This window comes from Bubalus kerabau, chromosome 9, assembly GCF_029407905.1.
Source record: "Bubalus kerabau isolate K-KA32 ecotype Philippines breed swamp buffalo chromosome 9, PCC_UOA_SB_1v2, whole genome shotgun sequence".
Lineage (NCBI taxonomy): Eukaryota > Metazoa > Chordata > Mammalia > Artiodactyla > Bovidae > Bubalus > Bubalus kerabau.
In genome coordinates this window covers 42,536,810-42,560,574 of record NC_073632.1, presented here as the reverse complement: position 1 = coordinate 42,560,574, position 23,765 = coordinate 42,536,810, and the positions used below count along the sequence as shown (strand labels likewise).

The window sequence follows — 23,765 nt, the reverse complement described above, 5'->3', positions numbered from 1 at the left end:
TAACACACACATACTCACACACACACACACATAAAGGAACCAAATGACTCTATAATTGTTAGCTCCATGTGGCCCATTTTACTTTCAAAAAGTTTAAGTGTATATACACACACACTATTATATGTATATTGCATAGCTACTTTATTCTAGGGGACTTTCTCCTTAATGGACACCTACCCAGACTTCTCTAATTTTATTCAGATAAGTCAACCTCCCAGCCTGTCTCCAGAAAAGGTACCCATATTCCCAGCTTCAGTGGCAGAACATATTCTGAAAAAAAAAGCAAAAGTGTTAGTCGCTCAGTTGTGTCTGACTCTTTGCAACCCCATGGACTTTAGCCCACCAGGCTCCTCTGTCCATGAAATTCTCCAGGCAAGAATACTGGAGTCGATGGCCATTTCCTTCTCCAGGGGATCTTCCTGACCCAGGGATTGAACCCAGATCTCCTGCATTGCAGGTAGATTCTTTACCATCTGAACGACCAGGGAAGCCTAGAACTTATTCTAAGTCAGCACAAAACAGTCTGTTATTGGTCTAGGGCTGGGCATATGACCCCAACTTGCCTTAAAAGAAAAATAATGATTTTTATACAAGCTGAAAATGCAAAGACAGAGGCTTCCCATTTTTCTTGCTGGATGGAGAAAAGGCAACCCCAGTTGGCTCTGATGGCCATCTATGATCATAGGAATGAGAACAATGCTGATGGCAGAGGGAAGGTTGGGAAAGGACTTCAATCTTTGTTAACACCATTGATGGGATCCCCAGGTGGCCACTGGTAAAGAATCCACCTGCCAGTGCAGGAGCTTCAGGTTGGATCTCTGGGTCGGGAAGATGCCCCAGAGAAGGAAATGGCAACCCACTCCAGTGTTCTTGCCTGGGAAATCCCATAGACAGAGGAGACTAGCAGGCTACAGTCCATGGGGCCTCAAAAGAGTTGGACAACAAGAGCATCACTGAATTGCTAATGGTATTGTTCATGAAACCCTGTCTCCTTTGTTAAATAACAAAAATGCAACTGAGTAAATTTAAAGATCAAATTGGCTTTATTCAGTGATTCTTGAATCAAGACCGCATCTCATTTAACAAATAGAAAACAGGTAGGCCATGCCATAGAAAAGGAAGGACTTTTAAAAACAGAAAAGAGGGTGGGCAAAGGAAGTTATTAGCCAAGAATGGATTGTTTTGGACAAAGTTGTCCTCCTAAGTGGGATGGAAGGGGTCTATCATGAAGATTACCTCCCTCGTGCTGGCCCAGTGATTCCAGGTTGACTGGTTGGTTAAAGGTTACATTCCTGGGAGAGGCTGAAACTGCAATTAGGTTAAGTGTTAAGTCTAGGTTTGCTGACATGGGGCTTAGCATGAGTGACTCCCTATCCGGGGCCTGTTATCTCCTTTTTAACCACTTCTGTCTTCCAATTAGAGAGTTACAGATTTACTTAGTGCTTAATCTACTTTGTGTTGGGGCTTCCGTAACTGCTTAGAAATGCTCTTCCTTCCCTTTAAAGAAAGAAGAGAAAATATACTCAAAATATTCTCAATGTACTCAAATTTTCTTATTGTTTCATTCATATTGCTTTACATTAGAAGATCTTTGCATATATATTTTGATTTGAAACCTTCTTTGAGGACTGTCTACACTTATCTAATGAGGCACAAAACTTGATAAACCAACTGCTTAAAAGAAAAAAGATTCTTGCAAAGGTTAATTAAAACTTAAGATGAGTAAAAAGTCCTTTTGGCCTAACCAGACAAAAAATACAGTTTTAAAACCAAGGTTATGAAACCTTATTATTCCTGATTCTTACTCTCTAGATCTGAAGCAGAATTTGACCTGTCTTGTAGTCAGTTTGAAAATCTGGCCTATATGCCAAAGGTACATTTTTTTTAATTATTCAGAAATCCTAGGTCATAAAACAATCCTACTGATCTCCTCTCATTTTCCTGAACTATTTTGATACTTATTTCTCAGATCTTGCAGGCTATTACATGTTTCTTGCATATTTCCATAGATAATAAGTCATCAGCTTTGCAATCTGATTCTTAACATTAAGAGACTAAAACTAATGTAGATGAATCTCAGATGACACACATCGAGGTATAGAAAAATTCCATCATTTCCTTCTACAAAATGAGGGAGATTTTAATTCTTTTTCTCAACAGCTGCTTCATTTTTTTATGCATAGAAAAAAATATGTGCAATTACTCCAAGTACAATCAAGTCGTTTAACATGGCTTTGCCATCATTGTAGTTACAGGATATTTTAAATGAGAAAAAAAAAAATCTCAAAGCACAGGTCCTGCTGTGCAGCAAAGCAATCAAATTCCTTCATAATAACAGTCTGATGGGATTCAGCAATCCAAGGAATAATGAATAACCACTTTAATCAGTAAACAGGAAAACGCTACAACAGTCACTGAGTAAAAATTGACTATCATCTCTTGATCCTCTTGATCGGCATTTCAAACAATAAATAGAAATGTATGTCTCTTTTAAAAAGAAAAATAACTCTGTTTAGTACGTTTGATTTGGCCAGGCAGTGGGGAGATGATATTTCATCCTAGACTGTCCTTCAGTATTGCCCAGTTGGTAAAATGCACATTTAATCTTTTTTATATCATATGGCCAAATTTACCTTATCACTTGAACATGTGAAGAGAAATTCATTTTTACAGTTGGTTAATATGATTGTATTGCTGAACTGATTATTGGGTTTTATTGCTGCTTCATTATTTGTTCTTCCTCTTCAGTGTTCCTCATAGAAAGTTATTTGTATCCGAATATGAAGACTCTGTTACAAAATAATCCTCAAATTTCCAGTGCAGTGTCTCAAATGTTGGCCGGTCCTTAGGCTCTGCATTCCAGCACTCCAACATGATATTGTAGAATTGCAATGGACAGTTAGATGGTTGAGGGAGTCTATAGTTTTGACCCAACATCTGGATTACCTGAGCACCCGTCATACCTAAAACATATACAATGGAACCAACAAAAAACAAATTGAAAATCAGAGTCTTAAATCCACAGATACTGATACCCTAGAGGACAAAGCAAATTGACTTTTTCGGAGAAACTGTGAAGTCCACCATTCTCTTCCCAGGCTGTCAAGACTAAATCCTGCAGCAAGTACTGTCTATAAGACTGCAATTCAAGAGCAAAGGATAAGGAGGCAATAAAGCACCTCATTAATGCAAATCATTATCATCAAATTTTATCTATTATGCTCCCACAGGCGCATGGTGTGGTCAGCCTCATAACTCTGCCCTCTAAGTCTGGGCAAAGCAGTTAAAGTCACACCTAAGTAAGTGACCTACAGCAGAAAGGCCCACTTTAGAATTACTCACCACTATAAGGCATTTTGCCATAAGTAATGATTTCATAAAGAAGGATTCCAAATGACCACACATCGGACTTAATGCTGAATTTATTAGTACGAATGGCTTCAGGTGCAGTCCACTTCACCGGCAGCTTTATTTCGTGTTTAGATTCATAGATGTCTTCATTCTCTACCTGTTAATGCATTAAGGAATCAAGCCAAGTTAAAGTGGTATTTTTTTTGGCCACCCTCATTCGTCTGTAATCTACTGCTCATTAAAATATAGAGGGAAAAGATTCAAAATGAGTTTAGTTCAGGTGATAAGTACAGCAGCAAATTAGTCATTAATGAAACATTATTTGAAAGCCTGAAGTGAAAGTGTTAGTGACTCAGTCCTATCTGACTCTTTGTAGTGCCCTGGCTCCTCTGTCCATGAAATTCTCCAGGCAAGAATACTGGAGTGGGTAGCCATTCCTTTATCCAGGAGGTCTTCCTGACCCAGGGATCAAATCTCCATCTCTTGCATTGCAGTCAGATTCTTTACCATCTGAGCCATCAAGGAAGCCCTATTTGAGAGCCTGTGTATGCATGCTAAGTTGCTTCAGTCGTGTCTGACTTGCAGTTGCCTGGACTGTAGCCCACCAGGCTCCTCTGTCCATCGGATTCTCCAGCAAATAACACTGGAGTGCGTTGCCATGCCCTCCTCCAGGGGATCTTCCCAACCCAGCGATGGAAACCAAGACTCCTGTGGCCCCTGCATTGCAGGTGGGTTCTTTATTGCTGAGCCACTGGGGAAGCCCTTTGAGATCCTACTATGTGCTAAAAGTAGTACTGGAAGGAGCATTATATTACATATGGGAAATTCGTCTGTGATGACACGGGTTTTATACCTGGTCTTTAACAAACTAAAAAAAGTGAAAACAAAGCCTTTTATTTTTTTTAATTTACTGCTGGTATTGAAGAGCCACTGACTTTGAGAATTACCATGTAACCATTTTCTAATACTGAAAAGTAGGATCCAAATGATTTAAATTACTATATCAACTCACTGGGGATCTAATTATTTTACAAAGAGGAAAGACAACTTCATAAAGATCAAAAGAGAATCATATACTTGTGTTTCATGCTCCACACTCATATTTTAGGATATAATGCAGAAATAAACATTTAAATTCAGAGAAAAACAGCTAATACTACACTTTCCATATCAGTGTCTTCTGGCCTGATGTCACAAAATTGAGGGAAGTAGGGGGAGGCAGTATTTTAAAAACCAATGATTGCTGTAGAGTTCTGGCAGCATGCATATTAGTCTGGCACAAAGTGAACAACAATACATACAATGGCTATACAAAGTGTGCTGCTTATAAATAAACAAAGGCAGACAGAGGCTACTGTTGTTTAGTCGCTAAGTCACGTCCAACTCTTCTGAGATCCCATGGATTATAGCCCACCAGGCTCTCCATGGGATTTTCCAGGCAAGAATAGTGAAGTGGCTTGCCATTTCCTTCTCCAGAGGATCTTCTCGACCCAGGGACTGAGCCCACCTCTCCTGCATTGCAGGCGGAATCTTTACCACTGTGCCACCAGAGACTGATACGAAAAACTGATCATTAATTCAACCACAAACTTAATTACATACTTTCCCATGTGGTTGGTCATTGTTTTCTCTGTTTCTTTCAAATTGATGAAGAAACAGAAATAGAAGGTAGTTTTGCCTGTAGGGCCTTGGTATCCCGACATGATCTATGGACCACAGGACTCTCAGAAATATTGTGGAAAAAACAGCAGGAATACTACTAGTCTACTGGCCTGTGAGCCTTTTGACTCATTACCAACTAATTAAAACAAAGCCAAATCCACCTTAAAAACTCTGGCAAGTCCAAAATCTGCCACTTTGTAGATATTATGTTCCCCAACAAGGACATTTCTGGCAGCCAAATCTCTATGGATATAGTTCTGAGATTCCAAATAGGCCATTCCAGAGGCAACCTGGGCTGCCATGTCTACCTGCTGCGTCAGATGGATTTTTGATCCAGCATCATCTAGGCAAAAAGAGAAAATAAGAGGTTCAATTTGGAGAATATTTGAAATATTGAAGCAAATTCTAAGAATTCTGATGACTGAGCTCCCAGTGGGAGTAAGTGCCATCACACTGATCTGTTGAGAAAATAAATATAATCAGTACAAGCCGTTCTATTTCCTGTGAAGGGTTAATGAGGCAGCAATTTTCAGAGTTCAAACACATTTCAAAGCTGAGTCCCTCCCTTCCCTAAATGAACATTACTGAGAGAAAGGATCAAAAGTACCACATTATCCAAACACAGCTATAAATATCTGAAAGAGTCCAGCTATTGCCATTTTGAATACCACATGTCACCGACTCATCTCTTCCTGGAAATTATTTGGTTGCCTCTGGATTTCTTTCATTGTATAGTTTGCTTTAGTCTTTGAACCTAAAAATAATGCTAATTTGCATGGTTGAGCCAATGAAAAGGTCTCATTCTTCCATCATATTGTTCTTAAAAACTAGCTCACAAAAAAATGAAGGCTCTATATGTGTAGTTATAAGCTGTGTATATTACATTTGTACTCCATCAAGTTTGATGCATGTGTTAAAGTTTCTTTCTTAGTCTGTTATTCTTAGAATAGGTTGCTCGTCTCTTGAGGCATGGTATACCTTTCATAGACATAGTTTCTCCTACTGCTGATTCTGCATAATAAAGTATAGGAAATTTATATAGTAGAGCCAGTCTGATAATTATAGAGAGATTAGTGTTATCTTATGATGACTTTGTGAAACAGTGTCAGCCATCCCTGGATAGTTGAGATGCTATACTGTTAATAGATACCTTCAAATTTTTGGAGAATTGAAATTGTCTCACATAAACCCAAACTATCATTATCCTTGTCTGAATAAGCCAAACATTACCAAAAATGCATTGAATTTATGGTCAAGAGTCTTACACACAACTCCTGACTTGAGAGGTAATTACAGTACAAGCGGGGGAACACTGGTTTGAAGCTAGAGTGCCAGCTTTGAATCAGGGCTCCACCTTAGATTTCTTCCTGACTTTGGGCAAGCTGCTTAATACTCCTGTGCCTCAATTTCCCCATATATACAGCAATAATTATCATTACCTCATGGTGTGCTTAGTCGCTCAGTCGTGTCCGACTCTTTGTGACCCCATGGACTGTAGCCCACCAGGCTCCTCTGTCCATGGGGATTCTCCAGGCAAGAATACTGGAGTGGCTTGCCATTCCCTGCTCCAGGGGATCTCCCCAAGCCAGGGGTCAAACCCAGATCTTCCAGATTGCAGGTGGATTCTTTACCATCTGAGCCACCAGGGAAGCCCTTACCTCATGGGATTAGTTGTTAAAAGAGAATTAAAATGAGTTAATACACGTAAAGCACTTAAAATAGTACTTGACATAGGAAGAACACAGTCAAGTCTACCTGTTCTTATTAGCTATCATTGCTGCTGCCTAATCAGAATTAAACAGTTTAAGATTTGTGAAACTAGAGATGCATGTGGATTACCCAAGTGGAAATGTCTAAAAGAAGACAAGCATATGGTTCAGAAGCTCAAAGGAAAGCATGTAGCTAGAGATATGGATTTAAGGGTCATTGTTTATGGGTGGAAGTTAAACATTAAAAGTTGCTGAGATTGCTGCAAGGTGATAGAATCATGAGAAAGGCCAACATTTACAGTGGGCATAGAAAAATAAACCTGCAAGAAAACTGAGAGGAATCAGCCTACAGAACGAGAGAAGGACCAGAAGAGAACATCCCAACAGTCAGAAGTTTGAGAAGAGAAAGTCACCACTAGTGTCAAATAACCCCAGCAAGATGAGAACTAAAAAGCATTTCCTAAATACAGCAATTATGAAGTCATTGGAGACACTGGTGACAGGAGAAAATCTCACTGGAGACGGGGTATAAAGGGTGAAGGGCTGAATGGGAATTGAGGACATGGAGATAGCAAGAAGATAAATCAATTTCCAAAAGCCTAATCAAGAAGGGAAAATACGAAAACACTAGCAGAGGAAAATGAAGTCAAGGAAGAGAGAGCAATTATCATGAAGTTCATGATAGTGAGGGATCGTCATTGATAAGGTACTAGAGCAGTTTCTGGAATGCTGAGTATCTTATTCTTCATTTGCATATCGGCTGCATAGTTGTTTATTTGCTCACTTTACAATTACATGATAAATATATATGTAGAAAGGACATAAATCATACATGTTCCATTCTACATGCCTGTCATCTTTTATAATTAAGAAAACGAAATTAAATAGAGTCAAGGAAAGTTTTCAAATGAGAAAGACCTAAGCATTGTGTGTGTGTGTTTAATACAAGCAGTGTATTTAAATAGGACTTGAGTAATATTGACTTATGCCAAAGCCTTTGACTGTGTGGATCACAATAAACTGTGGAAAATTCTCCAAGAGATGGGAATACCAGACCACCTGACCTGCCTTTTGAGAAACCTATATGCAGGTCAGGAAGCAACAGTTAGAACTGGACATGGAACAACAGACTGGTTCCAAACAGGAAAAGGAGCATGTCAAGGCTGTGTATGGTCACCCTGCTTATTTAACTTACATGCAGAGTACATCATGAGAAACGCTGGGCTGGAAGAAACACAAGCTGGAATCAAGATTGCCGGGAGAAATATCAATCACCTCAGATATGCAGATGACACCACCCTTATGGCAGAAAGTGAAAAGGAACTAAAAAGCCTCTTGATGAAAGTGAAAGAGGAGAGTGAAAAGTTGGCTTAGAGCTCAACATTCAGAAAACGAAGATCATGGCATCTGGTCCCATCACTTCATGGGAAATAGATGGGGAAACAGTGGAATCAGTGTCAGACTTTATTTTTTTGGGCTCCAAAATCACTGCAGATGGTGACTGCAGCCATGAAATTAAAAGGCGCTTACTCCTTGGAAGAAAAGTTATGACCAACCTAGATAGCATATTCAAAAGCAGAGACATTACTTTGCCAACAAAGGTCCATCTAGTCAAGGCTATGGTTTTTCCAGTCGTCATGTATGGAAATGAGAGTTGGACTGTGAAGAAAGCTGAGCACTGAAGAATTGATGCTTTTGAACTGTGGTGTTGGAGAAGACTCTTGAGAGTCCCTTGGACTGCAAGTGGATCCAACCAGTCCATTCTGAAGGAGATCAGCCCTGGGATTTCTTTGGAGGGAATGATGCTAAAGCTGAAACTCCAGTACTTTGGCCACCTCATGCAAAGAGTTGACTCATTGGAAAAGACCCTGATGCTGGGAGGGATTGGGGGCAGGAGGAGAAGGGGACGACAGAGGATGAGATGGCTGGATGGCATCACTGACTCGATGGACGTGAGTCTGAGTGAACTCCGGGAGTTGGTGATGGACAGGGAGGCCTGGCGTGCTGCGATTCATGGGGTCACAAAGAGTCAGACACGACTGAGCAACTGAACTGAACTGAACTGATGACACACTTAAAGCTAACATCATACTCAATAGTGAAAAGCAGAAAGTTTTTCCTCTAAGGTCCAGAATAAGGTAAGTATGCCCACTCTCACCGCTTCTATTTAACACAGTATTGGAAGTCCACAGCAGAGCAATCAACAAGGAAAGAAAGAAACTGGAAGAGAAGCAGTAAAACGTTAACTATTGGCAGATGACGTGACACTGTATACAGAAAATCTTAAAGACCCCATCAAAAATACTCCTAGAGCTAATAAATTAATTCAGTAAAATTTTAGGATACAAAATTAATATACAGAAATCTGTTACATTTCTATACATTAATAATGAACTATCAGAAAGAGAAGACAATAAAACAATCCTGTTTACAAGCAAATAAAAAGACTGTGGCCTTGGTGAGAAACCCTGAGCCAGGAGACCTGGCTCATCTGCACCTGGATTCCTGATTGCAAAAGCTGTGAGGAAATAAATGTTTGCTGCTTTAAGCTACTAAGTTTTGGGGTAATTTGTTGTGCAGCAATAGATAAAAGTTTGATATTCGGGAAATAATATCAGTGCTATGTATACAATTTAAAACATGGACCATGGGGCTTCCCTAGCGACTCAGTGGTAAAGAATCCACCTGCCAATGCAGGAGACACGTACTTGATCCCTGATCCGGGAAGATTCCACATGCTGCGGAGCAACTAATCTTGTGCTCCACAACAACTGAGGCTGTGCTCTGGAGCCTGGGAAGTCACAACTGCTGAAACCTGCATTCCCTAGAGCCTGTGCTCTGCAACAAGAGAAGCCACCACAATGAGAAGCCGTGCACAGCAACTAGTGAGTAGCCACTGGCCACAACTAGAGAAAAGCCTGGGCAGCAATGAAGACCTGGCACTGCCATAAATACATAAAATTATTTTTTTAATGGATTATGGAGCCAGATTTCCTGGGTTTGAATTCTCACACAACCATCTTGAATAAGTTACTATACTTAACCTCTCCATACTTCAATTTCTTCAACTGCTAAGTGGGGATGATAATGATAAGAATTCATGAGGTTGTTAGAAGAATGAACTAAATTAATACTTGTGTATGACTTAGAAACATTCCTGGCACATAGTAAGTGCTATATAGTTTTCTTTAAAGAAAAAAATTAAAAATATATGCTCCTCTCCTACCACCATCCCATATGGTTGATTTCCAGTAAGTCACCTCATCTAATACGCAGAGCAACTACAGGAAGTAGTTTGCCCTGTTTGATAGGGATTCCTGGCACTCAGAGGAACAAATAATTTTTTTTAATATTTTATTGATTGATTGATTTTTGGCTGCCCTGAGTCTTCCTTGCCGTGTGGGCTTTCTCTGGTTGCCATGAGCCGTGGCTACTCTCCAGCTGTGGTGCACAGGCTTCTCACTGGGGTGGCTTCACTTGCTGGGGAGCGCAGGCTCTAGGATACCTGGGCTCAGTAGTTGGGGCTCACAGCTTCCAGAGCACAGACTCAGTAGTTGTGGTGCAGGGGCTTAGTTGCATGTGGAATCCTCCCAACCAGGGATCGATGCATGTCCCCTGCACTGGCGGGCGGATTCTTAACCACTGGACCATCGGGGTTGTCTGGTAATAAATTGCAGAGATTCAAATCCAGGATATGTTGGAGACTGAAATTTTATGACTCAAATTTATTCTATACTGCCTTTCTAAAATCCGCCTTACACTCCAGAGCACCCAAAAATCAGGGGCTATGAAGAGACTTCCATTCATACAAACAGTAAATAGCTCTATAGATTTGTTCAGTTAAAGGATATCTCAGTGAAAACATTCCTGTCTGCATCAATCCACTAGGTGGACTGTCCGTGAGAATGATGAACTACATGCTGGAGCTTGATTCGTAGGAAAAGAAAATATACTGACATATACTAGATGCTCTACAAGTATTTATTGGAAAGCAAACAAGCCCAACTAAACTTAAAAAGATGCAGGTATTTATCCTCTTTAAGTTTCAATAAGAAATACCAGGCATCAATTACCCACAGTGCTAAAGTTTTTGACAGGCTTCTCCCATTTTGGACAAGTTTATTACAAAAAAAAATATTCAGCCAAGCTTAGGGACTACAAAGATGGTTCTATAGAAAAATGTGTTATTTCAACTATCAAATACAACATCTAATCCTATTATAGTGGATATAAAAAGGTTTTCACTGACAGGCACAATAGTGAAGGAAATTGAGTAATACATTTCCTGCCCTGAAAGAGTGCAGTGGCCTAGGAAATGTGTACAACCTCAGAGCACACTTCTAATACAACAGCCACGTGTCAAAACTGATATAAGGGTTCACAGACCTGCGACAATTTACATCTGCAGCAAGGAAATATTTTCATTATGTTCCATTACTCAAGAGCCTTTCAGCTTAATAATATTTATCATGATGGGCTGTTTAAGAGTGGAAGATTCATTTTAAGATCACTTTGTTGAAATGAAACCCTCTTGATTGGGAAGGAATTGCCTGTAATAAACACACCTTCATTACTCCCCCTGGCTACTAAGAATCATGACAAATGAAGGCCTTTGTCAACTTGACCCTGATGGCTCAACCCAGAAGACAACAGAGTTCATGCTCAACCCTGAGTAAAACACAATGGCCACAGAAATCCTCAATGTCAAAGGAGTCTGCAACATAATATAAGTGTACCTGGCATTCAAGCTGAATATCAAGAGTCTTAAAACAAGTGTAACCCCAAGTCCCAAATTAGGTTCACAATAGCCCCAACTTAATCTATTCATCATTTATTCATTCAATTAGTCAACACACAATTAGTGCACACCTTCTGTGCCCCTGACATTGTTCAAGCACTAAAACTGAGTTGTATTTTAGAAGAGACAAAAAATAAGCTATCTAAATAAACCATTCATTACAAAATGAGTAGGGGCTTCCCAGATGGCTCAGTGAGTAAAGAATCCACCTGAAATGCCAGAGACTTAGGAGATGCAGGTTTGATCCCTGGGTTGGGAAGATCCCCTAGAAGAGGGCATGGCAACCCACTCCAGTATTCTTGCCTGGAGAATCCCATGGACAGAGGAGCCTGGCAGGCTACAGTCCCTAGGGTTACACAGAGTCAGACACAATTGAAGGGACTTAGCAGCCCAGCTATTGTGTTAAGAAGAAATATAAGGGGTCAAGAACCTAAAGAGGGACATCAATTAGAAGGCTACTGCAAAATCCAGGAGAGGGTTGATGATGATTTGCACTGGAGTAGCAGTGTTGAGAAGTGGTAAAATCCTGGATATATTTCAAAAGCAAGCCAGTGGGATTTGCTGGTTGGTCTGACATAGGATCTGAGAGTAGAGAAGACTGAGATAGTAAGCCTGTGTGTTGGCATCATGAGAGAAGGAAAAACCTCAAGAGGGGCAGGTTACCGAGGATAATATCAGAGATTGGTTTTTGGACATGTTATTTTGAGATATCCAATAGACATATGTAATAGAAATGAGGGCTATTTATAAACTTTTGTTTTTTTCTTGCTGTTAAGCACTTTAGAGGGTTGTGCTCCCCTATCCCTTTGACTTGATTTAACCAAATGAACAGTGCACAGAAGTTACCTCTGTCACTCCTGGTCAGAAATTTTAACAGACAGAATGAGATTAGTCATATTTCCTGCTCCTGACAAGGTGATCAACAGACCTGAGACACTAGCCAGTCTACTTTTCATATGTAGCATGAGCAAGAATAAATACTTGTGTCAAGCCTCTGGGATTTGCAGGAGTTCATTACTGCATTATACCCACATTATCCCACATCATCCAGACTGATACAGCATTCACATAGAGAAGTTACAAAGGCAGTTGGATATATGACTCTGAAGTAATGGAGGGATATGATTTGGGCAATTGGTAACACATAAATGTTACTAAACAATAAGAGTGTTGAGATTAGCAAGGAATCTAGTGATGTTGCAAAAGAGTTTTGGAAAATCCCAAGATATCCAGAGGTAGGGGAGATGAGGGAAATCACATAAATTGAGAAAAACCAGAAAGAAATAAAGGAGAAAAGGCCACTGGATGAAGTGTCCCAGTAGCCAAACGAAGGTAGTGGTTCCAGAAGGAGAGAGTATCCATTGAATTGAACACTGCTGTTAGTTTTGAGGACTGAGAATTGACGTTGCTGTTTAACAGCCTGAAGGCTTATCATTTGACAAAACATTTTTGTTAGAGATGACCTGAGATGGCTCCTATACTTTTGTCCTTGGGGATAAGGCAAAAGGAGTCAGTGCTGAGGTTAGTCTCCCAATGATGGGTAACACAATACTGTTAAATATGATATATTTATGCAAGGGAGCTAGGTATACTTTTTGTTTTTAACAGTTAGCAGGTCTTATGCTCTTTGTTCTTATCTAGTTTTGCAATTTAATATCACCAGCTTCACCAGTCACCCTGAAATAAGAAAATTCTCCTATCTTTCTGACATCTTTGTTCTGTTTTTCTCACCTCCCTTTACCTCATACATTGTATCAGTCCCACTCTGGCATGTCAAGAAAGTATAGAAAATGCCTCTTCTTTAAGCATGAATTGTTCTCTCAGTACTTGATCTCCATTTCTTTGAACATCTCATTTTAATGTTTATAATATTGTTGTTTATTAAATTATTCATTTGTAATAAACAACCAAAAATCTACAGCACCCTTGCGTCTTCTCAGACTACAGGAAGCAGATGTAAAAATAAGGTAATAGTATGTGTCTGCTTTTTAGCCTGAACATTCTTATGTTTTCTAGCAGTTGGAAGTATTTTAAATACCAACAAGCACAATGTTGTCAAAAACTGGCAAAGACAAAAATGAGGGTAACTTTCCCTCCCTTCCCCACAAAATATTCTATGTCTCCTAATTCTGGGCCATTGGAAAATACTGCTCCATGACTGATATTGTTCAATTACTTACTATAGAAACAAAGCATCAGGCAAAACATCTATTCTTCAATTTTCACATTGCATTTAAGTACTCTGATATGTCTATGGTGAACAGTTTGTTCTTCCACTACATAAATATTTTTCCTCCCTTTGAGTACACAGCATACAGCCTATTAAAGAGTAGTTGAGCAATTCAATGTTAAGACATTCATTGTCACAGATATGCCATAGTAAATATCCTTTGGGTTATAGAAGGCTTGCTAAATTGACATTTATAGGATTCGCTAAACTAAATTCCTCTTTTTTTTCCTTTTATTAAGTCTTCAGCTTACTTTGGAGATATTCTTGCAGACTTCCATGTCTCATCAACTCGGTAATAATATAAATTGGATCTTCTAAAGTGCAAACAGCATAAAGCTGGATAAGCTTTGGATGTCTTAGGTTCTTCATTATCTGTGCCTCCCTCAGGAAGTCATTTGGATCCATTGAACCTGAAACAAGAAGAGGGGAAAATCACTTTATGTTATTGAGGCATTCCTGTCCTCAGAGCAGCCTGGTGGGAATCACCGAGATTGCTTCCTGCCTCTCAGTAAAGTAAGAGCACTGGTGTCACAAATCTTCAGATTTATCAAGGAAGAGAATCAGTTCCACCAGGGCAACCTAATAACTGGTGTGTTGGTGCATCAGGGCTGTGCAGCTTATGTATTATGACCTGTCGGTGAAGAGAGGTTGCTTCAGGTCCATATGAAAAATGAATGAAAAAGGAGAGACTGATTGATAAAGCAGTCTAATTGATAAAGCAGTCTAATTGATAAAGCAAGGCAGGCATCTTAGGAACACAAAGAGAAGACATTCTGTTAACATGAACCCTGGAAGACACTGAATGTTTAATCGCTGCAGTGAGTTTTTCTGCCCAGGATCCAAAGACTAATCATTGCCCTGTCCTTGGTACCTACTGCGGGAAGAGCTGGATAACTATCCTAAAAAACAATGACATTCTACCACGTTTGTGTCTTTAATTCTGTAGGGACATAGAGTATAGGCCAAGCAGAAAACAATCATGGGCCCCTCCCACAAATTAATGTTTTTTTCACCACTTGAAACTGCATTCCACATTTTCTCATGTATTAATACCTCCACAGTTGGAGTTTTAATAGCTTGATAAGAGAGACATCGGAGCCTATTTTGAAGACTCATCTAAGTTAAATTGCATTTATATTGGCTCGACTCTGACTCACCATGCAGAGTACCAAGTAGTTACAATCACATAGAATTTAAGAGAAAAAAGGCTACCTGGAGTTTACATTTCATTAGTCATTTTTTTTTTGTCTTTTTTTTTTTTTAAACTTTACATAATTGTATTAGTTTTGCCAAATATCAAAATGAATCCGCCACAGGTATACATGTGTTCCCCACCCTAAACCCTCCTCCCTCCTCCCTCCCCATACCATCCCTCTGGGTCGTCCCAGTGCATTAGTCATTTTAAAATCTTTTATTTCTTATACAATATGATGTTTCAGACTCACTGATGTAATTGAAGGAATTCTGTCATTTCACCTCTCAGTATTCACTATAGATAGTGCAAACATTTTCAGTGATGCTCAGAGTCCATTTTGTTCCTTATTCTCTCGTTTTGAAAACTTCACAGCTAATATTTGAACCTCAAGCATGGATAAGCTTTGACCCTCCAAGCTAACACTCTGACTTGTTCATTAATAAGGCTATTTATTAATAGCCTTATTAATGAAATGCAGGCTATATTAATGAAATGCAGGCTATTTCACAGAGGCAATCTATCCTTTGGTATGCCATCTGAGACTCTAGAAGTTCACTACCCAGGCTCAATCAAGCCCTACCTCACTTTGTGATCTTGAACAAATTACCAAACATCTCTGAACTTCAGTTTCTTCATCTCTAAAACATGGCTAATAATTCCACCGACATCATAGAATCAATGTCAGGGTAACAGTATTGTCTGGCACATGTGTTCAATGAGTGTTGGCCATATTTGTACTATTATTAGCAATCACATTCTTAGGTAAACCAAACAGATCAACTATAAATATCTCTTCACTGACTAAGGAGAAGAGGCAAGGACTTACAGAGAAAGAATATGGGGAAATGGCCTATTCTCTTCTCCATCAATTTTTACTGAGCTCCCTCATTTCAGTTTCTACCACTGGTTTGCTCCACATAATCAAATAGGATTAAAGTCTTGAATCAAGACCTAATTTAAGACTGTGGCAAAATGGAGCTAAGAATAAAAGAGGCACCCACACCATAATAAGGGACCACTTAGGGTTGTTGTAATTAGTTTGGCCTATGATCAATTACATATATAGTGGGATCATGCCCCCACCCCCAAATAATCTGATTCATGAAGTTACCAGTGAGAAACTTCATTCAGACAATTATGATCTTCATTCAGACAATTTATCTACAATACGTTTTTATGTTGATGCTTTGGGTGGTCATCAGATTCATGGAATACAGGCCACTTATGTATGTGTATGTTTTAGTTGCTCAGTTGTGTCCAACTCTTTGTGGCCCAATGGACTATACAGCCTGCCAGGCTTCTCCGTCCATGGAATTATCCAGGCAAGAATACTGGAGCGGGTTGCCATTCCCTTCTCCAGGGGATCTTCCCAACCCAGTGATCAAAACCAGGTTTCCTGCATGGCAGGCAGATTCATTACCATCTGAGCCACCAAGGAAGCTTAAATCATTGCCAAATCAGACCATCCACTAGAGCTGGAACCACAGTACATCAGGAGCCTCTGCAGGGGAAGCTTGACCAGCTGCACAGCAAGAGAGACCCAATCTCAACTCAGCTAGTAATGCAACATTAAATATTAATTTTTGCCTGTCAAAGCTACTGTGGGAGTTGATTTCAGGCTCGTCTTTATTGCATGGCAGTCTGCTAAGCAATAAATAGCTGAGAATATTGATTAATGACCCCAGTGAAGTGAAGACATTTAAGCAATCACCAAAGCTGTTTGCTGCTATTACACTATAAATCAATAATAATTATTCCTGTTGGAGAGAAAACTATCATGGAGCTTTTTTTTAATATAAGAAATCTAATTTTTTTGTTCTCTTTTGACCTGTGAAAGGCCTTCCTTAGAGAGCAATGTTAGGATGGATAGCTAGCTGTTTCTTTTTTGGAAAAAAAGATAATAAGATTGGACAGTAAAGGTTAGTCTCAGTTTTCAACAGAATTAGGATTCAAAACCACACATCTGCAGTAATTGTGAAAATCTCAGGTACTGGGATCGAGTACTGTGGTCACCTAGCAAAACACTTGCTTGGTCTCCAAACCAGCTGTTCCATGACCTCTTGAACATTTATAATGGCAAGTAAGTTATAAAAATCAATGTATGCCATTCTGGTTCTCATACCTGGCTTTAATGTTTTTACTGCTACCGGAGTGGTATTGTTCCACAGGCCTTCCCACACTTCACCAAACTGACCAGATCCTAATCGCTTCAAAAGTTGTATGGAGCTGCGGTCAATCTCCCACTGGTCCACAGTTTTATATGACAAATCAAAGGGAGCTGGAACTTGTATCTGTTTCACAGAATAATTAGAATACTGGTAAGAAAAAAGTTATATTTAACAATTTTTTGGTTGAAAATAACCTAGGTACTTTTAGAGATATCACTTTTAAAAACAAAATATTGTATTTTGTTTTTAAATTACTTTAAAATGAAAAGCAATAGTGGTAGAATCTGTGCTATTACCTAATCCAGCTGCTCTCCTCCCAGATGCTGCTACATAAGGCACCTTGCTGTCCATCTGTCCCACCCCAAACCCCAATGTCCCCCTCCCACTTATCTGGTGTACATTCTCTCTGTATCCTTGCCTACCTAAATCAAGGGTCAAGGTCAAATGAAGTTCCATCTCATCCACAGTTATTTCCCCAACTCTCTGACCCTTAGCATCTACCATATGTATCATCAAATTTCTCATAATTAATTTCATCTTTTTTCAATTTCATTTACTTATTTGTTCACTCATTTATTTAATGAATATTTTTCAAGCACCAACTAGGCTTCATTGTGTAAACAAAGCAGGCAAGGCCTCTGCTCTCATACTTCACAGTCTAGCTTGTCATATGTCATTAGATATTTATCTTATTTCCTCCACTAAGTCATTGGCATCTTGAGTGCACCGAAGGTCACCTATGTTTTGTAAATCTTTTCCCTATCTGAATTCAAAACTATGAGTTAAACTAAGTATTTTTAAGTCATGTCTTGGTATCAGGTGAGATATTTTTTAGCATAAGCTTAGATTTTCTTGTGAGGTCATTTCTGTACCATCTAAGATGTATATGCATGCATGCTCAGTGGCTCAGTCATGTCTGACTCTTTGTGACCCCAAGATCCTCTGTCCAAGGGATTTTCTAGGCAAAAATACTGGAGTGGATTACATTTTCCTCCCCCAGGGGATCTTCCCAACCTAGGGATCGAACCCACGTCTCCTGCATTGGCAGGTGGATTCTTTACCACTGATCCACTGGTGATACCCTAAGATGTCTATACATATATCAAAATTGCATATTCACTGGGCAGGATTTAACTCAATAAATTCCCTACATAATGATCAGAACTGTTCAGCTTCTACTTGTCTATAGAATTATAATCAGGCATCACCAGGAAGCTTTCAGCAGTCATCCAGTTATAAACCACAGGACTGGCTATACCATTGACCATACATGAGACCTAAACTCTGATGAGGAGCTGAGGGTTTGCCCAACGAAGGTGACTGACCACTATCTAACTTTAAACACATTTAGGTAAAACATGCAAACAATGGAATTTAATGACAGATGTAGATAAAAATTCTATAAATGTTATCTCCTTCCACCAAACACCAGGCCAAACAAACTGTTAAACAGTTAAATGGTATCTATTATATGCAGACAACTGGATAATGAACCTGGTCATTTCATGTTAATATTCTTGAATACAGATCATCTAAGTAAGAATTATATTCCAGCACTTTTTTCTCCTCCAGCTGTATCACTAAATGCTCCAATATCAGGATATTAGATTAGTGTCTTAGTGCAAAGAATGAATATTTTCTGTGTTCAGTGATTGCTTAAGGTCAGGACTTGGCAAACTTCTTCTGAAAAGGATGAGATCATAAATGTTTTAGACTTAGTGAGCCATATAGTCTCTGTTTCAACTACCAAACTCTGCTATTATAGCAAAAAGGCAAAGACGATTGTAAATGAATGAGCGTGTCTATGTTCCAATAAAACTTATTTATAAAAATATTGGGGCTTCCCTGGTAGCTCAGTCAGTAAAGAATCTGCCCGAAGAGAAGGAGATCGGGGTTCAATCACTGGGTCGGGAAGATCTCCTGGAGAAGAAAATGGCAAACCACTCCAGTATCCTTGCCTGGAAAAATCCCACGGACAGAGGAGCCTGGTGGGCTGCAGTACATGGGATCACAAAGAGACAGGCACGACTGAGCGACTAACACTTTACACTTTCATAAAAATATTAATAAGTGTGGGGTAGTATTGGCTCATAGGCCATAGTTTGCCTATCCATGCCTTAGGTATTCAATTAATTTTTTTTTCCTGAGCTAGCATATCATATGACAAAAAACTTCAATATCTGAAGGAAAAAAGTAACTTCAAAAGTAAAGCACACAGCTTGAAAGCATTTCACCTTTAAGCATGGTTTTCCCAGCTTGACACACAGTCCATCACTTGTCTTGGTGTAGTGACTCACGAATTCATTCAGTGTTGGAAAGGTTCTTCTCCGGGCGAGGAAAAAGCCCCCTTCGTCCAGTCTTCTGATTCTGTAGTGTTTCACAACCCCTTCATCTAAAACTGGAACCCAGAATAAGTCCTTTTAATAAACTTGCCAAAGCAAAAGAGATTTGCTTTTTTTTAATGATGATAGCTCCATGCATGGAATAAAATTTTAACAAATTCTATTTATTTCTCAACTTTTCTTTCAGAAAAGGCTTCAGGAGGCTTACAAAAGCATATAGCAGAATAAAAAAGGAAAAAAGAATGGGAAAATCATATTTTAAAGGAAATATAAAAATAAAAGAGTATGGTTAGCACTAAAAAACTATGCTTTGAGGCTTAGTATACTTGTTTAAAACAAGCTATAAAAGTGACTGTATTATTCTAGCAATGTAAAGAAGGAAATAGTTTCAGAAATCACAGTGTTCATAAGATAAAATCACACAAGATATTTAGAAAGAGTTCTTTCTGGTACAGAGACAAAGGATAATTTTCTCCCATTAAATTATATAACATGGACACTGAAATAAAAGTGCTCTCAGGAAACAAAATCTATGTATAGACATATAGATACAGATATAGGAAGGGAAGGAAAGAGAGACAGAGACAAACATTATTTAGCCTTTAAAAAAAGAAAAAAAAGGAAATCCTGTCATTCGCAACAATGAATGGAACTGGAGGCCACTGTGCTAAGTAAAATAAGACAGAGGAAGACACTGCATAGTATCATTTATATGTGGAATTTTTTAAAAATGAACTTATAGAAATAGAGTAGACAAATGGCTGCCTGGGGGAGGGATGGAAGGAATAGGAATAGGGAGGAACTGATAAAAGGGCATGAAGTTTCAGCTGTAAGAGGAATAAGGTCTAAACATCTAGTATATAACGCGGTGACAATAGGGGGTAGCACTATATTATACAGGCGAAATTTGCTGAGAGTGATTGTCACATGTTCTCACCAAAAAAAGAGAGAAATATATGAGGTGACAGATATTTTAATTAGCTCGATGTAGGGAGAGGGAATCCTTTCAATATGTATATGTATTTCAAATCATCATGTTGTACACTTAAATATCTTTTTGTCAATTAAACCTCCATAAAACTGAAAAAATCACATCATCTGCATCATGAAAATATTTTACTTTCAGTTCTTTATATTAAATGCAGAGGGCAGGCAAACATTTAGCTCTTCTAAAAATAACATAAGGTTCTTAAATCATAATTTTTTAAGTGTCTAGAACACATTCTTGTACTCTGATCTGTCAAGTTACCATTCCCTTTGACTATAACTCTTGAGGCAATGTTAACTGCCTTATATAATCATCACCAAATAGAGGGGTTTTATTAGGATATAGAACTAAACGCATACAGATTTCTGTATATGGATTAAAAAGCTAAAAATAAAAAAACAGAGATGTAAACAATATTAACCTCAATATATTTCTCCACAAACCAATAAAAAATATTAGAAGTAGGTAGCTACGTTATAAATTATACCTGCAATTTATATAAATATTGGCCTGAAAATTCCAGTTGCCATTTATCAAAAAGAAAAGTACATAAATTATAACTGAGATGTCTAGCAAAGCAATATGTCTCTAACTGGAAATAATAGGAAGCATGACCATTTTTTTCAATAAAAAATTTTCCAATAAAAAATTCTTTTTTAATCAAGATGGACTATATCTGGCTCCAAACTAAAATGGACTACCTGGAAATTAAACTTAATTATCTTTTAATGCATCACAAAAAGCCTAGTGACTTCTAAGCCAGAGACTAAAGTCAACAGATGACTGAAGGGTCAAAATACTCGTGATTTTCTCAACAAGGGATGCAAATCCCAATGATTGATATGGCTTTGGCAATTGCTATTGATTATAGAGAAAACCTAAGTAAATGTTTACCAACTATTTATAGTTAAAAATTTAAACTCTCAACTGTAAAAACCAATATTTTCTAACTAGTATGTGACCAAAACACGGAAATGTCACTGAACCTCCATTTCTTCAAGATTAAAAGAGCAGGCTTTAAAATTTTTCAAAATTTCCTAATGTTTCTACCTTAATGTTCCAACATTTCTATTAACTGTTGCTTTCTCTTTCTGAATTCTCATTGCTTTTTGTAGTCCTTTCAGAAAACTACAAATTGTGAAAACTACACATTACCAAAAGAAAAAGTCATTCTCACCTTACAACTTTAAATACCCCTTGAATGGTTTTCCCATGAATTTTCTAAAAGCCAGATCTTCTTCGGGTCTCAATTTAAATCCTCAGAACCAGCCTCCTCCCATCACCCTGTTGCATGTACCCTTCCAGCTCCTTTCTCTCACATCACCCAGGTTAATTGTGATGGTGGATTTATCTCAGTAGAGGTGGCTCTGTGAATTACAGGGTCTCTGTGTCATGAACTAATACCTACTCAGAGCCTGACACAGACTAACAACTAATACAAATATTTGGTAGATGAATGAACGATGTCACTAACTTTTAGATTTGAAATAAAATGTAAGCTTCTGAAATGTCTGCTGAAAAATTAAATAGCTAGCATTACTGATTCAACAGACATGAATTTGAGCAAACTCCTGGAGATAGTTAAGGACAGGGAAGCCTGGCATGCTGCAGTCTGTGGAGTGGCAGGGCCAGACACGCTTTAGCAACTGAACAACAGCAACAAATTTTACAAATGTCAGTACTTTGAAGTCAAGACTCACCAGAATTTTATTTTTAAATAGAGGAAAACAAACCTAACCCCAGCGTATAAATACCATTAAAAGACAATCATTCATGTTTATATCCAATTTTTTAAGTTTTGCAATAACACAGGATGTGTACTTCATCTCTGATCAACATCACAGATTATTTATGTATAGTTCATTCAAGTTTTCAGTCTAGGCAAGACTAAAAGATATATATATACACACACATATATATTTTTTTAAATTAGATCACAGAAGCCACCTAAGGTAAATTCAATACACTGGGTTAGGATGAAAGCACTTTTAAAGTTATATTCCTGAGTAATCAAATCCAAAATTCATGTCGTTTTCTTAAAGTGGTTTTAATTCGTTAGTAATGGGTCCACACATTTGTAAATTGCCCATTCCTAATAAAGATTGAATTCAGAAGATCTCAGAACCAAGGAAAAATGAATTTTCTATTCCTGTTCTAGTTCACTGTGATCTCTTTTATTGAACCAAATCTATTCTACATTCTACAGGCTATAAGTGAATGATAATGCTTATGCCATCCTTATTGTGAATTACTATGAGTTAAGACTAGTTAAAGTATTTTAGTAGTTTAACTGCAAAACATACAAGGCTAGCTATACAATGGAATTATCCATCAACAAACTCAGGAGCAGCACAATTGAATGAATTGAGCTACTAGAAGGCCAGACATCCTAAGCTGGCATCTTGACTTGCATTTATACTGTTTGACCTAGGGGAAAATATTTCACCTGTCAACTGATTAATCTACCAAAACATGTCCGAGAAGTAGGATACACTGCCGCAATGCAGGTAGGCATGTATTAAGAGTACAATAAAGGCTTACTGAACATTGAAAGAATTCAGCTATTTCTGCCCAAGACCTTCTATAAGGATTGTAACACTGGTTACCTGATTTTTTTTTTTTTTTTTTTTTTTGGCCACCTTCACAACGAAGGTAACTGATTGTGCAGAAATCCATGTGATATAGATGCAGTCCTATAATTTCAGTCCCATATGCCAGGCCCAAATGCATTTACAAGGAGTTGGTGGCAGTTATGGAAGCCCAGTTTTCTCCTAATGGTGAGATCTTATTTTAGTCTCTAATGTTAGAAAAGGTGTTTGTTCACCACTGCACAAAGGAGTGGTATTTCATAAAAAAAAAAAAAAACACTTTTAAAGAGTTTTTTCCTCAATTTACCATGACTAACATATTCAGAACATATTAAATAATTCTGATATTCCAAAATTGTTTTTAAAAGACAGAGCCTCCAGAAATTAACTTTAGAAGGCAGTATAAACATTGAGTTAGAGGCTGTGTCTGCAAGACGTGAAGACAACTTATTAGGCTTAGTGAAAAATATCAGTAGAATGAGCAGTTTGGCATTTTGCAGATAAACAAATGGTTGAGTGAGCAGATTTTCATTTTTCAGCTGGTCTTCTGGCATCATCTGGGCATAGCCTTATTCCTACTGACTGATAATAATCTGCTCTCATACTGAGTAAAACAATGTGACTTAGATGATTGAGCAAATGATTGAAAATCAAGAACTCACTGCTCTAATCTTATTCTGCCAGTGATATGTTCTTTGACCTTCGGCAAAGAATTTCATTTCAGTTTCCTTATC

At 38.3% G+C, this 23,765-nt stretch overlaps 1 protein-coding gene across 2 annotated transcripts in view; it reads right to left on the bottom strand.

Moving 5' to 3' along the window:
• Positions 1-1,024: 1,024 nt before the first annotated feature.
• FRK (fyn related Src family tyrosine kinase) overlaps positions 1,025-23,765 on the bottom strand; it is a 100,036-nt gene continuing 77,295 nt past the window's right edge. The window contains exons 3-9 of one of the 2 annotated variants that reach the window (XR_008698094.1): positions 19,348-19,511; positions 17,068-17,236; positions 14,002-14,160; positions 5,175-5,356; positions 3,343-3,508; positions 2,634-2,963; positions 1,025-1,308 (exon numbers count right to left, since the gene is read on the bottom strand). Coding sequence is in view for 1 of the 2 variants with exons in the window: in XM_055535122.1 (XP_055391097.1) it covers positions 2,755-2,963; positions 3,343-3,508; positions 5,175-5,356; positions 14,002-14,160; positions 17,068-17,236; positions 19,348-19,511 (1,049 nt within the window). In the remaining variant the exon portion in view is untranslated. Of the gene's footprint in view, positions 2,964-3,342; positions 3,509-5,174; positions 5,357-14,001; positions 14,161-17,067; positions 17,237-19,347; positions 19,512-23,765 lie in introns of both variants that reach the window. The other variant, XM_055535122.1, reaches the window with a different exon arrangement.